Source organism: Trematomus bernacchii, unplaced genomic scaffold (assembly GCF_902827165.1).
Source record: "Trematomus bernacchii unplaced genomic scaffold, fTreBer1.1, whole genome shotgun sequence".
NCBI classification, from domain to species: domain Eukaryota; kingdom Metazoa; phylum Chordata; class Actinopteri; order Perciformes; family Nototheniidae; genus Trematomus; species Trematomus bernacchii.
This window is the reverse complement of record NW_022987547.1, coordinates 2,567,625-2,580,593: the sequence shown is the minus strand read 5'-3', so window position 1 is coordinate 2,580,593 and position 12,969 is coordinate 2,567,625. Positions and strand designations below refer to the sequence as shown.

Genomic DNA, 12,969 nt, shown 5'->3' with positions numbered 1-12,969 from the left:
TTATTTCAAGATTGAGTTGCAGTATTCAACAGTCAGCGGACCAAATGGAGGAGAGAGATTCAGAATGTCCTCACCCAAATCGAGGAGGAATCCTCCAACCAAGATCTCTCTGCTGGTCATGATGGCACATTTCAAGGAAAAATAAGAGGCTCTTTTCCTTTTGGCTGATGTAAGTGGAGTTATACATTATGATCTTGTGCATTGAAAATGTAATAATTTGTGCCTTTCAAATAGTACATTCATTTGAACATATTATTGTGTGTGTGTGTGTGTGTGTGTGTGTGTGTGTGTGTGTGTGTGTGTGTGTGTGTGGTGTGTGTGTGTGTGTGTGTGTGTGTGTGTGTGTGCGTGCGTGCGTGCGTGCGTGCGTGTGTGTGTGTGTGTGTGTGTGTGCGTGCGTGTGTGTGTGTGTGTGTGTGTGTGTGTGCGTGCGTGTGTGTGTGTGTGTGTGTGTGTGTGTGTGTGTGTGTGCGTGTGCGTGTGCGTGTGTGTGTGTGTGTGTGTGTGTGTGTGTGTGTGTGTGTGTGTGTGTGTGTGTGTGTGTGTGGTGTCTGCAACCAAGGATGAAATTGAGGCTCAACTGACCCTACCAGGCACACAAGGCTCATCATGTTAGGTAAGGATTTGGTTTGACACTTTACTTTTGACATGTAAAGCTGAACATGTATTTTAATTCCACATGCTTTGTATGTGTGCTTCATATATGTATGATCTCTATAGTATTTAATTGTTCAGTTTTGAAGTAGAAAACATTTTCAATGATATACTGCCTTTTCCATTTTGTCCACTTCTTCAAAGGGGACCCTTTTACTTTCACATAATTACAGAAGATATACTGTTGTGATTTGATGTTGTGACCTCACTACTTGTGATTTTGTATTTTAATTGGTCTGTTGTATTTTAATCTGTCATGAACTGTCCAATGTAATCTGTCATAAACAGTAATATAAAAATACAGCACTGATTTTGATACTGTAAACAAAATACAGGATCGCTACTGTAAAGTAAAAATACAGTAACTTGTTGGCAACTTTGCTGCCAGTAATTTACTGTAAAATCCCCTGTATTTCTTTTTACAGACCCTTCACAATGATCATCATTGACTTTTTTTTAAACGAAATTGGAAGGGCCAGTCAGGCCACTAATGAGCTCAATCATTCACATTTATTATTATTACTTTATAAATTAAGAGTACTAGGGGACCATTACAAAACCTTTGCAGGAATTGTCATGCATTCTGAATGTTTCTGTACTTTAAAAGCAGGCATCATGGCTCAAGATCCTGTTCTTGTTTAAGATTATTCATACTAATTTGTGAATTTAACATCCATGTTTGCTCTTCAAAACTGAAACAATTAAAACACATTTTTTAAAGCATTGCAGGCCTAAAGCTCCACGTCAGTGACCTATATTTTTATTTCTTCCATCAAACTTTAAAAATGGCAAACAGCATGTTTTTAAAATATCAATTTTTACAGCAGGGTTTAAAAACACGTTTTTAATGCAAATAAACTTGAAACATAAACCTATTTGTCATTTCAAAATTCACTTTTATTGTCTGCGTGAAAGGCACAGTAGGCTATGAGCGAATACATATCAACATTCAAAAATTACAAAGTCGTACAATATATACCAGTGACCATCAACTGGTGGCCCGCCAGACATCCTCATCCGTGTGGTTAGTGCGTTCGCCCCCCACTCATTTTTTATTACAAAGTCTCGTGAGTAATGTGCAGTACCGGAGTCCAACAGAGAGGCAGCAGCTGCGGTACAGTAGCCTGCGTACTGTGTAGCCTTCCCTGCCCTGCCCTGAAGAAGAAGTGATCCTTTGTGTGAAGTCCCTCCCCTTCCGGTTGAGCCCCATGGGACCTTATTTCGGAAAAGTTATGCATTGAAGTCAATGGAGAGAGAAAGATTATCTTTCGATCCCGTTTGAATTGTGCCACGAATTACACATATGATGTTTGTCAATTTAAAAGATAATTTTGCAAGTCAAAAAAAAAAAATGTGTCGTAAAACTGTGAAGTAACAAATTTGTTTGTGTGAAACGCTAAATGAACTACATCTCTGGTCAACCACACACGTCACCAAGATGGCCGTCACTACTGTCTTGTCAACAAACGATTGACTATCACCACAATGAAACACGTCCTGAAGAATGTCATGCAAAGCTGCCTGCCTGCCTTCATTTGATTCTCTCTGAACTGCCTGGTCGTTTTAATGTTTAATGTCAACCATTTGTGCAGATAGCATGAAGTAGAAAAGATCACCGAGGCTAACGTTAGCGTTAGCATTTCTCCCCCGGAATTAAATGGTGTATTATAGAATGATCACACCGGTGACAGTACTATTCAAAGGGTTCACGAAATATGACTACTACTCTTACTGTTTAACATTTTGGGTTACTTAATGTTACTTCATGTTAAGGCTAATAAAAATGACAAGGCTGTAATGCTAACTAACGTGCTAGCTACTAGCTAGGTAGCTAACTTGATCAAGCCACTCCTGGTCGTTTCATCAGACGGGAAGCAAAAGAACGAGCAAGACCCATTGCTGGTATAATAACAACCTGGTACTAAGCACACAGGCATCTTGTTAAAGTTATCTTATCTTAGCCAGCGCCATATAGATAGATTATATCTATATTGCGCTGATCTTAGGTATCTGAATGGTGGAGGTAAACAATTGTGACATCACTTATGCGACTCTGGGATTTGTAGTCTTTCTAGTTACGTATTTTTCATAGTCTTATATTTCAACAGTTTTACGACAAACTGTGACTTTTTTGACATGGAAATGATTTTTTAAGATTGACAAACATCATATGTGTAATTCATGGCACAATTCAAACGGGATTGAAAGATAAGTTTTCTCTCCCCATTGACTTCAATGCATAATTTTTCCGAAATAAGGTCCCATACCCCGGAAGTAAGTGGGAGGGACTTCGCCACTCTATAGTGATGGGAATTCCGGCTCTTCTTGGTGAGCCGGATCATGTGGCTCGGCTCACCACGAAGAGCCGGCTCTTTCGGCTCCCAAACGGCTCTTCAGTTTACCACATATTATACCTTTTATAATTCAATCAAATGTAGCCCTGTTTTGACTAATGATTTATATGTGTACACATATCACTTAAATTATTCAATACATCCTTTGTACTGAAGTATTCAAAAGTAAAAATTACATGTTTAATATCAATTATTTGCTGTGGCCAATTGTTTTCATTGCATTTACAGACCCTTGTATCTCTCTGATACCACCCAATGAATGCACAGACTTGCTTGTAGAACCACGCTACACAAAGCAGATAGCAACACCTATAAAAACTTAAGCATAGACATTTAAAAAAAGGGGCTACTGTATCGACATTTTAAAATTATATTTAAAGAAAAGGCCCTGACAAAACAGCAGGGCTCTATTTCAGTATTAACTATAGAAAAAAAGACAGCAACAGCTGACATCAAATCTTTGCTGAGCCCAAGGATAATCATAAATAAATAACATAGTGAAAATAAATATATTGCAACGCTCAGTACAGCAGCATCCAACCGTCTCTAATCATAAAAAAACATAATACAAATAAATGTATTGCAATGCTCAAAACAGCAGCATCCAACAGTCTCTAATCCTTGGATATTACATGTCACTGCATGCATGCACGGAGCAGCTGTAGCGCGGAGATCATCATATCATTCTGTCTTGTATTACTTAACAACAAAAAAACAAAACAAAAAAACGGCTTGTTCGCGGGCGCGAGCCGGCTCCCGTCGTTCACTCTTTGAGCCGGCTCGTTCGCGACCGACACATCACTACTTTGTTAGCGCGAAGAGTCTGCTTTACGAGGCTCCGGCGAGTTGACAGTACATGAGCATGCTCCACTAGCACCCCCCCCCAACAGAGTAATACTCTAAATATTTTTATATTAATATCTTTGACGGAAAAATGTGCTTATTTCTCCAATAACTTCCAGGTCATGTGACCTAATCACTCAAAATCAGTGCTGGATCAAATAACTACACTTGCTGCATAGGGCACACCTCTTTTTATTGCATTGTAATACTCTAAATATGTTATATTAATATTTTTATGGAAAAATTAGCATATTTCTTCAATTACTTCTAGGTCATGTGACCTAATCACTCAAAATAAGCTATGGATCAAATAACTACACTTGCTGCATAGGACACACCTCTTTTTATTGCATTTTCACACTCTAAATCTTTTATATTAATATTTTGATGGAAGAATTAGCTTATTTCTTCAATAACTTCCAGGTCATGTGACCTAATCACTCAAAATCAGTGCTGGACCAAATAACTGCACTGGCTGCATAGGACACACCTATTTGTATTGCATTTTAATACTCTAATTATTTTTATATTAATATTTTTATGGAAAAATGAGCATATTGCTTCAATAGAGGCCTACATGTATGTTTTGCCGGTTACACAACTCTTTTGCGGGTTATCCGCCGGGTATCCGAGGAAACAGGACTCTGCTCTGGGGCTCATCAAAGTTATTTTTTAACAGTACCTGCTTGACGCACCTCATAAATGTGCCTGTTTTTCAGGTCTCAGGCTCGAAAATGGCATTCCCAGAACAAATGACTATATCTTCACTTCTCAAAGGGGTAGATTAATAATCTTTTTTCTCAAAGCAATGATAAACCTGTGAGTTGGATGTAGAAAAGTCAGAATCAATATAGATTTTTAGTAAAAAAATGTAAATTATAGTGTCCGTCCAAAAAAATGTCTAGCTGGGAACTCAGACATGCCTACGCAAACATGCAATATCATGAATTACATGCTTGTTTTTTTTTTTAAAAGGAAAATGTGGTGACAACAGATTTTTTTTAAACATCCTTTTCAAACAAATGCAACAAGTTTGTATTTTAAAGCGCACTACAAATAGATCGGACGTTGACCATGACCATGTTAATATTTCGCATCACAGGAACATTTTATAAAAAAAGAATAACCTCCTGAAAACATTATCCAAATGTTGCTTTCAAAATGTTCTTCATTTGTTATCATGTAACATTGAGGGAACGTTTTATAAAGAACATCTGTAATGTGTTACCCAACAACGTCCAAAACACATCCTTAGAATGTTGCAGGCAAAACGTTCCACCTTTGTTAACATATCACATTAAAGGAACGTTTTATAAAAAAACTTTCTGTCATCTCAGGCCTCAATAACATCCTCAAAACATCTTCTGAATGTTGCAGTTAAAACGTTATGTCTTAGTTAACCTTAAACCTTATAAGAACATTATTTGAAAAAATAAACATCCTAAAAGGTTCTTTGAACATCAGATTAAAACATTTCTTTAAAACATTATTAGAACCTGTAGGTAATGTTAGCTAAAGTTGTGAGAACGTTCCCCGCTAGCTGGGATGTCTCTTATCAGCAGCTTACTGTTGACCACTAAGTCTAATCTCTACTGTATCATTTTTCAAACTTACTGTGCATATTAATATATTATTAAAGCAAGGAAGTGCATTTCACAATTTACCATATTTGCATATTTTCAAGCCATTCTTCCTCTAACACAGTCTAAAATCAAAAAGGCCTCACAGATAGTCAATAAAATTACAGGACCTGGCTGCAGAATGTTACAATGGTCATCTGTTCATCGGAAGTCAGGTGACATCCGTGCAGGAAAAGATAGTAAAAGAGACATAATTGTTACCATTATACATCAAAGCACAAATAGAACATTGTTTCCATTTATTTTAAGTGCAACATCCGAAGCCTCAGGGGGTTTCTGTCATTTCATTTCATCAGTGGTCCATCTGTTATCTTTATTTGAGACAATACAACTAACTTTCTAGTTTTATGAATAGAGAAACTTCATTTGGATTTCCAGTAATGCTAAAAAAAGGAAAGTTTTAATAAACGTAGCTTTATTCCTAACTAGCTTGTGTAGAGACATCAATTTTGAATTAGCTTTTGATTTGTTACATTTAGATTAACAATTTGTAAAGGCTAGTTACTCAACTTAGATCCATGAAATCCACAATATACGGTAAAGATAGAAGATAAACATACACTGCATGGCTCAAAGAATGTATACACATTAATATTTTAACTCTAATATGTATGTTAACTAATATGTAGTTGTCTATTTAATTATTTTGCCAACCAGGTTCATCTCATTGTCTTATAAGCTCCATGGCAGTTATTTTATAAAACATTTTATTTTTTATAGAACATGCTTATTGTTTATTATGTTATAAAGAAGTAATGCAAATACAATATATGTACCACATGAATAAAGACAATTAGTTCATTCAGTTTGCTCTGTCTATTGCATTCCAAACAAAGTAGAAAAAAAGCCCTTGCATCATGAAAACCTCTCGCTGCATTTGTATGAACCCTGGAGAAGTAAAGGCACTGAACGGGTTAATTAGTTCACAAGCTCCTGCGCAACAGACACTGCTGTCTAAATTTAAGATCCTCAGCAGAAAGCCGGAGGAAGTCAGGATGATTGTTGTTCCGCTGCCGAAAGATACATTTCATCCTTCTGAATGTGTTGCCTATTAACAACTTTTTTTCTAGTCAATAACTGTAGTTAAACTGTCTAACATCTGGAAAAAATTGACTCAGTGTTCCCTCTTAAGTTCCAGTAATTGTGGGTGTAAATCAGCTGGATCCATCATCGCCGGATGAGCCTGCAGTAAAAGGTGGGGCTGATTCATCATGTCCATGTGTGTTCTCTCTATCTGGTACTTTACTGACTGTGGTAGATCTTCCCTAATTTCACACTAAAGATATCCCATGATAATGTTTATATGATGCGATAATTGTGATTTAGCAGTAAATCAGCGGGACTCCATGCATGTAGTTTCACCACGAGTGCTAACACTTTTATGAGTTACATTTAAAAAAAAAAAAAAGGTTTTCACACTCTTCAACCATCAATATCCAAACTTTTTTTATCAAATCCAAACAGATCATCATGTCAAGCTCCACTGACACGCTACGGTTTTGCTTCCCCACGCACGGTGACTCTATCCTCAGCAAAATCAACTCTCTAAGAGAGGAGCAGCGCTTCTGTGACATCACACTCCTCCTTGGTCGTCCACAAGGCCCCACTGTCCCACTCCACTTCCACGGTCACAGAGCGGTGCTGGCTGCCTCCTCAAACTTCTTACGTGACCAATTCCTGCTCCACGATGGCCGGGAACTGAGTTTGGGTGTGGTGTCCAGTGTGGAGGTTGGCAAGAGACTTCTCCTGTCCTGCTACACCGGGCTATTAGAGGTGCAATATAATCTACTGAACTACATACTAAATACAGTGTCAGAATGAACAAAATCAAGAGTAACGATACCAAAACGGAAATAAGAAACACACATATTGTGACAACAACAAAAGAGTGGGTGTGAATGTGTGTGATATGAAAGTAAACAAGATGACTTAGTGTTGCAGTTCTGTTTGTCTTCAGTATTACTTTACTGTTTCCTTTGTTTCTATCAAATATCTCTTACTTTAGGTCCCTGTGAGAGAGCTGGTGAGCTACCTGACTGCTGCCAGTGTGCTCCAGATGAGCCAGGTGGTGGAGAAGTGCTCCCAGGCCATCTCCCAGTACCTCAGTCCCACCCTGGCTTTCTTGGAACTGGAGAGACGCACAGAGGAGAAAGAAATCCAGCTGCAAGACAGTGATGTGCCAAGTACCAGCTTTAACAATCAAGATGAAAGAGACGCTGCAGAGGAAGGATGGGCGTCTGTGATTCGGTTAAAGCCAAGGTCAGGTCAAGGGCTGAGGGAGGTCGGAGAGGAAAGGGTGGTCACAGCAAAACTAGAGTTATCTGAAAATGCAACATGCTGTATTAATACCCTTGAGTCTGAGAAAGGTGGAGACATTCAGCCTGTTTACTCAAACAAGCCCTCCTATCAAAATCACCAGGTTACAAGTGCAATAACATATAAGATATCTCCTCCTACAACTGTTCAAAGTCAAACATCATCCACATCTGGAGAAAGTTCTGCTAAAAAGGAAGAATTTGTTGACACTTCCCCAAACCGAGATGAAGCAGCAGAGGGAGATAAAAGAGAAGAGGAGGAAATGATTTTGCTGACAGCTCAACTGCAAGAATGTGGAGAGCCGAGGGACTCTGGAGCACATCTGCCAAAGGGTCAATGTTTGGAAGACGAGCTAACAGAAGATTCAGACAGCGTTCTGATCCAAAGGCCGTACCTGTGCAGGAGGTGTGACCGAGTCTTCCAGCACCTGGAGAGCTACGTGGTGCACCTGAAGGAGCACAAACAGTACTCGTGTTTGGTGTGTGGGAAGGGCTTTTCCCAGAGGAGTAATCTGACCCGGCACATACGCGTTCACACCGGGGTCAAGCCATTTCGATGCCCCCTGTGTCACAAGACATTCTCCCAGAGGGCCACGTTGCAAGACCACCTCAATCTGCACACAGGGGATAAGCCCCATAAGTGTAGATACTGTGCTGTGCACTTTGCTCACAAACCAGGCCTCAGGCGCCACCTAAAGGACATCCATGGTAAGAGTAGCCTGCAAAACATGCTTGAGGAGGCCATGGGCTGTTGAAAAAGGAACAGTGTTAGCACAAATTGAGTTAGTATGGTCTTTATAGTGGTTTTGAGTCCATATATATTTGTCAAACAGGGTGCCAAAAGCACAATCAGCCATATGATACAGATTATCCTGACTCCGGATATTAAAGATAATATTTAACATTTCAATATATATTTTAGTTGAGATAATCTTGCTGCACCATTGTCTTCAATCCCACTGACTGCAATATAGCATTTGGACTTTTGAAGATTAGTTGTTATGACATGTGATTGTAGTTCTGTTCTTTCATGTGCAAGTTTGGCACTTCTTAATTTTCTTTAAAATTAAAATCATAATTATCATCAGGCTGATGAAAAGCAGTGAGGGTCCTTATGTGCCCTCCTGCCCTCTGCCCTCCGCAGTGTGTTTGATCTCTGCCGGTACAAATCATTAAATTAAGTCAATCAGCATGCAATCTAAAAACGTCATTAGGCTTAATCATCTGCCATGTATAATGGGCAATGCAATCTCATCCGCAGTTCAATCTTTCCAGCACCTTTATAGTGCTCCTTTATCCCATCTACAAAAAACAATTATGCCTTACGAAGAAGATAAGCATGAATTAAATATGTAAGCTATAGGAGAGATAATATGACTGAAAATGTAATTACAGTGAACACTTATGCACAAAGTCTGGAGATAACGGTTCACTTAATAGAATAAATTAAAAACATTTAAACCTTTTGAAAGACTATTATGCTGTTTTTGTTGTTGTTGATGGAATTAACACTGCATTCTGCCTGTTTCAAATTGAGGCTAGGTTTCACAGACAGCCACTGGTTCTCCATTTGACCCGACTGAAATTCATCACAGATCGCTGAGCATTAAGTGAGTGGTTTCTCCCGCATGGCAGAGAGGGTTTCCATGCTCTCTCGCTCCATTCTTTCCCTTCGCAGCTCTCTCTTTCTCCTTCGTCCCAGATATGTAGTCGTCACTCAAATCAGTGAATGGAACAGTAGTTGTTTCCCTTCCTCGGGGCATCCGAGGCGCCGCTGCCTTGAAATGTGTGAGTATGGACACAGACAAATAATTAACGCATGGTGGGGTGTGTATTCAATGCAGAAAGTAATGTGACTCTTTGTGTGTGTGACTAAGCAAGAGAAAATACAGAAATAAAGACAAAAATATACCAAAGCATGTGTTTCCCCTTGCATTAAAATATAGCTTCCTCAGAACAAACTACAGTCAACCAACTTCCTCAAATGTAGACATTTATAATTTTTTTATTTTAGGAAATGTCATCAAAGTGGAATCAACCAGACAAAGTACTTAATTTGCACACACAGTCTCACTGTGGAATTTGGGGCACCTCCATTATGAATGAGTGACAAAGGTATAAAATAGCAGTGGTAGATACAGAGACAGGGATGAAAAGAGTTATACAAGTGGTAAGGATATTGAAAATAACAATTTTCTGGTGAATATATATGCATGTCCATTTGCACTGAAATATCATGGAATTATTTATTTGGTAAATAAAGCTTACAATATTTCAGTCACATTTATTTTTTTACTTTTCACAAGCTGAAAAGCACAATTAACCCGTGTTAATATTGAGATAATGAACCATCTAAAATCTTAAACCTAAGATATTGTATTCATCCCAGAAACAAACATTTTGCGATATCCCAGCTAGAAATGTTTGGTTTTAAAAACATTCTGAGAATGTTACATTCATTGTTCTAGGAATGTTTTCAGCGGGAAGTTTTCTTTTGGTTCCCAGAACGTTCTTCTGAAAGGTAGGATAACGTTCTCTAAAAACATTCTTAAAATGTTTGGTGATAACATTGTTAGAACATTATGCCCTCCTATTCTTAAAACGTTTTCAGCGGGAAGTTTTTGTTTGGTTCCCAGAATGTTCTTCTGAAAGGTAGGATAACGTTCTCTAAAAACATTCTTAAAATGTTTTTGATAACATTGTTAGAACATTATGCCCTACTATTCTTAAAACGTTTTCAGCAGAAGCTTTTATTTTGGTTCCCAGAATGTTCTTCTGAAAGGTAGGATAACATTCCTAAAATGTTTTTGATAACATTGTTAGAACATTATGCCCTACTGTTCTTAAAATGTTTTCAGCTGCAAGTTAGATTTGTTTATGTTGCCAGAATGTTATTATTTTAGAGAAGGATAACATACTTTGTTTAAAACATTATGCAAATGTTCTGTGGTAACAATTTACAAAAATATTTTTACATTATTAGAACATAAAGACATAATATTCCTGTAATTGTTCAACTCAAAATTCCTGGGTAAGTGGACTGACCACTGTGGTCATTAGGATGATTTTGATAGTTTACTTAACTATTTGAATTTGACTATTAACACATGTAAAAGGATGAATCGGAATCAGCTGGTGAAAGTAACATTTGTTTATTAGAAAAGGGGAGCTGGGAGTGGAGGTTGGTTATGGCAGCAGTGGGAAACAGTTGTTCCAGGGTGGAGAGGCCTGGCTGGTCTTGGGAGTGTGGAAGGCCTTGGATTCCTCCTGGGAGAGACATAAAAATGAGTGTGAGGCAAAAGCAGGCAAAGTTGTCAAAGAATATGCTGGCAAAAAGCTAGAGCGGCACGCAACAAACCGTTCACGGCAACAATCCGGCAGGGAATGAGTGCAGGCTGCAGGCTTTCATAGTGTGGCTGATGAGCAGGTTGCAGGTGTGGTTGATTGGAGATTGCTCCCAGCCGTGTCGAGCAGACCAGCAGGCAGAGAGACACACAGTAGAAACAAACACATACAAACACTAACAGGGGTTTCAGGGACGGGCAGTGACAGTCGGTCCGTTCTTCTATATGTCTGTTGGTCTCAAATCTAAAGGGTGCAATAACGATTTTTATCCAATATGCATAAACAGCGGACACTGTTTATACGCAGCCCTCACAAACCACACGGCCAGATAGCTTATCTAACAGTTAAAACCTACATACGAGACACAACCTTTATAGTCAGAAAAAAGTGTGATTTTTTCGGATATTTTACACATATGAAATTATGAATACTGTGGGCCTACATACCTTAGTGTGATTATAAGTGCATGTGAGTGAATATTGGCATGCATACATTTGTTTTTATACGTCCTATTCATTGTCTCAATGCACTCATACATCTTAAGAAAGTTATCACCAAAAATGTTAAGAATGTTTTTAGAGAACGTTATCCTACCTTTCAGAAAAACATTCTGGGAACCAAAATAAAACGTCCCGCTGAAAACATTCCGAGAACAACGAATGGTAACAAACATTTCTAGCTGGGAACTCACACATGCCACCGCAAACATGCAATATCTGCTTACAGCTTATCATGAATTACGTGCTTGTTTGTTTTTTTCAAAAGGAAACTATGGTGACATTAGATTTTTTTAAAACATCCTTTTCAAACAAATGCAACAAGTTTGTTTTTTAAAGCGCTCTAGAAATAAATCTGACGTTGACCATGACCGTGTTAATATTTGCCATAACAGGAATGTTTTATAAAAAAAGAATAACATCCTCAAAACATTTTCAGAATGTTTCTTGGAGAATGTTCTTCATTTGTTATCATGTAACATTGAGGGAACGTTTTATAAAGAACATCGTTAATGTGTTACCCCAACAACGTCCAAAACACATCCTTAGAATGTTGCAGGCAAAACGTTCCACCTTTGTTAACATATCACATTCAAGGAACATTTTATAAAACACTTTCTGTCATCTCAGGCCTCAATAACATCCTGAAAACATTTTCAGAATGTTGCTTTGAAAATGTTCTTCATTTGTTATCATGTAACATTGAGGGAACGTTTTATAAAGAACATCTTTAATGTGTTACCCAACAACGTCCAAAACACATCCTTAGAATGTTGCAGGCAAAACGTTCCACCTTTGTTAACATATCACATTAAGGAACGTTTTATAAAAACACTTTCTGTCATCTCAGGCCTTAATAACATCCTCAAAACATCCTCTGAATTTAAAACGTTATGTCTTAGTTAACCTTAAACCTTATAGGAACATTATTTGAAAAATTAAACATCCTAAAAAGGTTCTTTGAACATCAGATTAAAACGTTTCTTAAAACCTTATTAGAACCAATAGCTAACGTTAGCCAAAGTTGTGAGAACGTTCCCCGCTAGCTGGGATATTTGGTCAAAAACTAAAGTATCATATAGATTTAAATATTGCCCTGCTTTCTAACTACAGTACATACAATTAATTATTGGGGCACCTTTGGTGAGCATTTAATTCAACTGCAGACAAGATATTTTACTAAAAAAACCCACAAATGTCAAACTGCTGGTGGCACTAACGGAAAGATAGCCAACATCATTTTGACAACATGAATATCTGCCAAAACTTTCATGATAATCCATCCAAATTATATTTCAGTCCCAACATATGGACAGACAGA

At 38.0% G+C, this 12,969-nt stretch overlaps 1 protein-coding gene across 1 annotated transcript; it reads left to right on the top strand.

Moving 5' to 3' along the window:
* The first annotated feature begins 6,961 nt into the window (after window positions 1–6,961).
* LOC117476629 (zinc finger and BTB domain-containing protein 26-like) lies at window positions 6,962–8,561 on the top strand. The gene is made up of 2 exons (XM_034123307.1): window positions 6,962–7,264; window positions 7,497–8,561. The coding sequence occupies exons 1-2, from the start codon at window positions 6,962–6,964 to the stop codon at window positions 8,559–8,561; spliced, it is 1,368 nt and encodes a 455-aa protein (XP_033979198.1).
* Window positions 8,562–12,969: the final 4,408 nt, after the last annotated feature.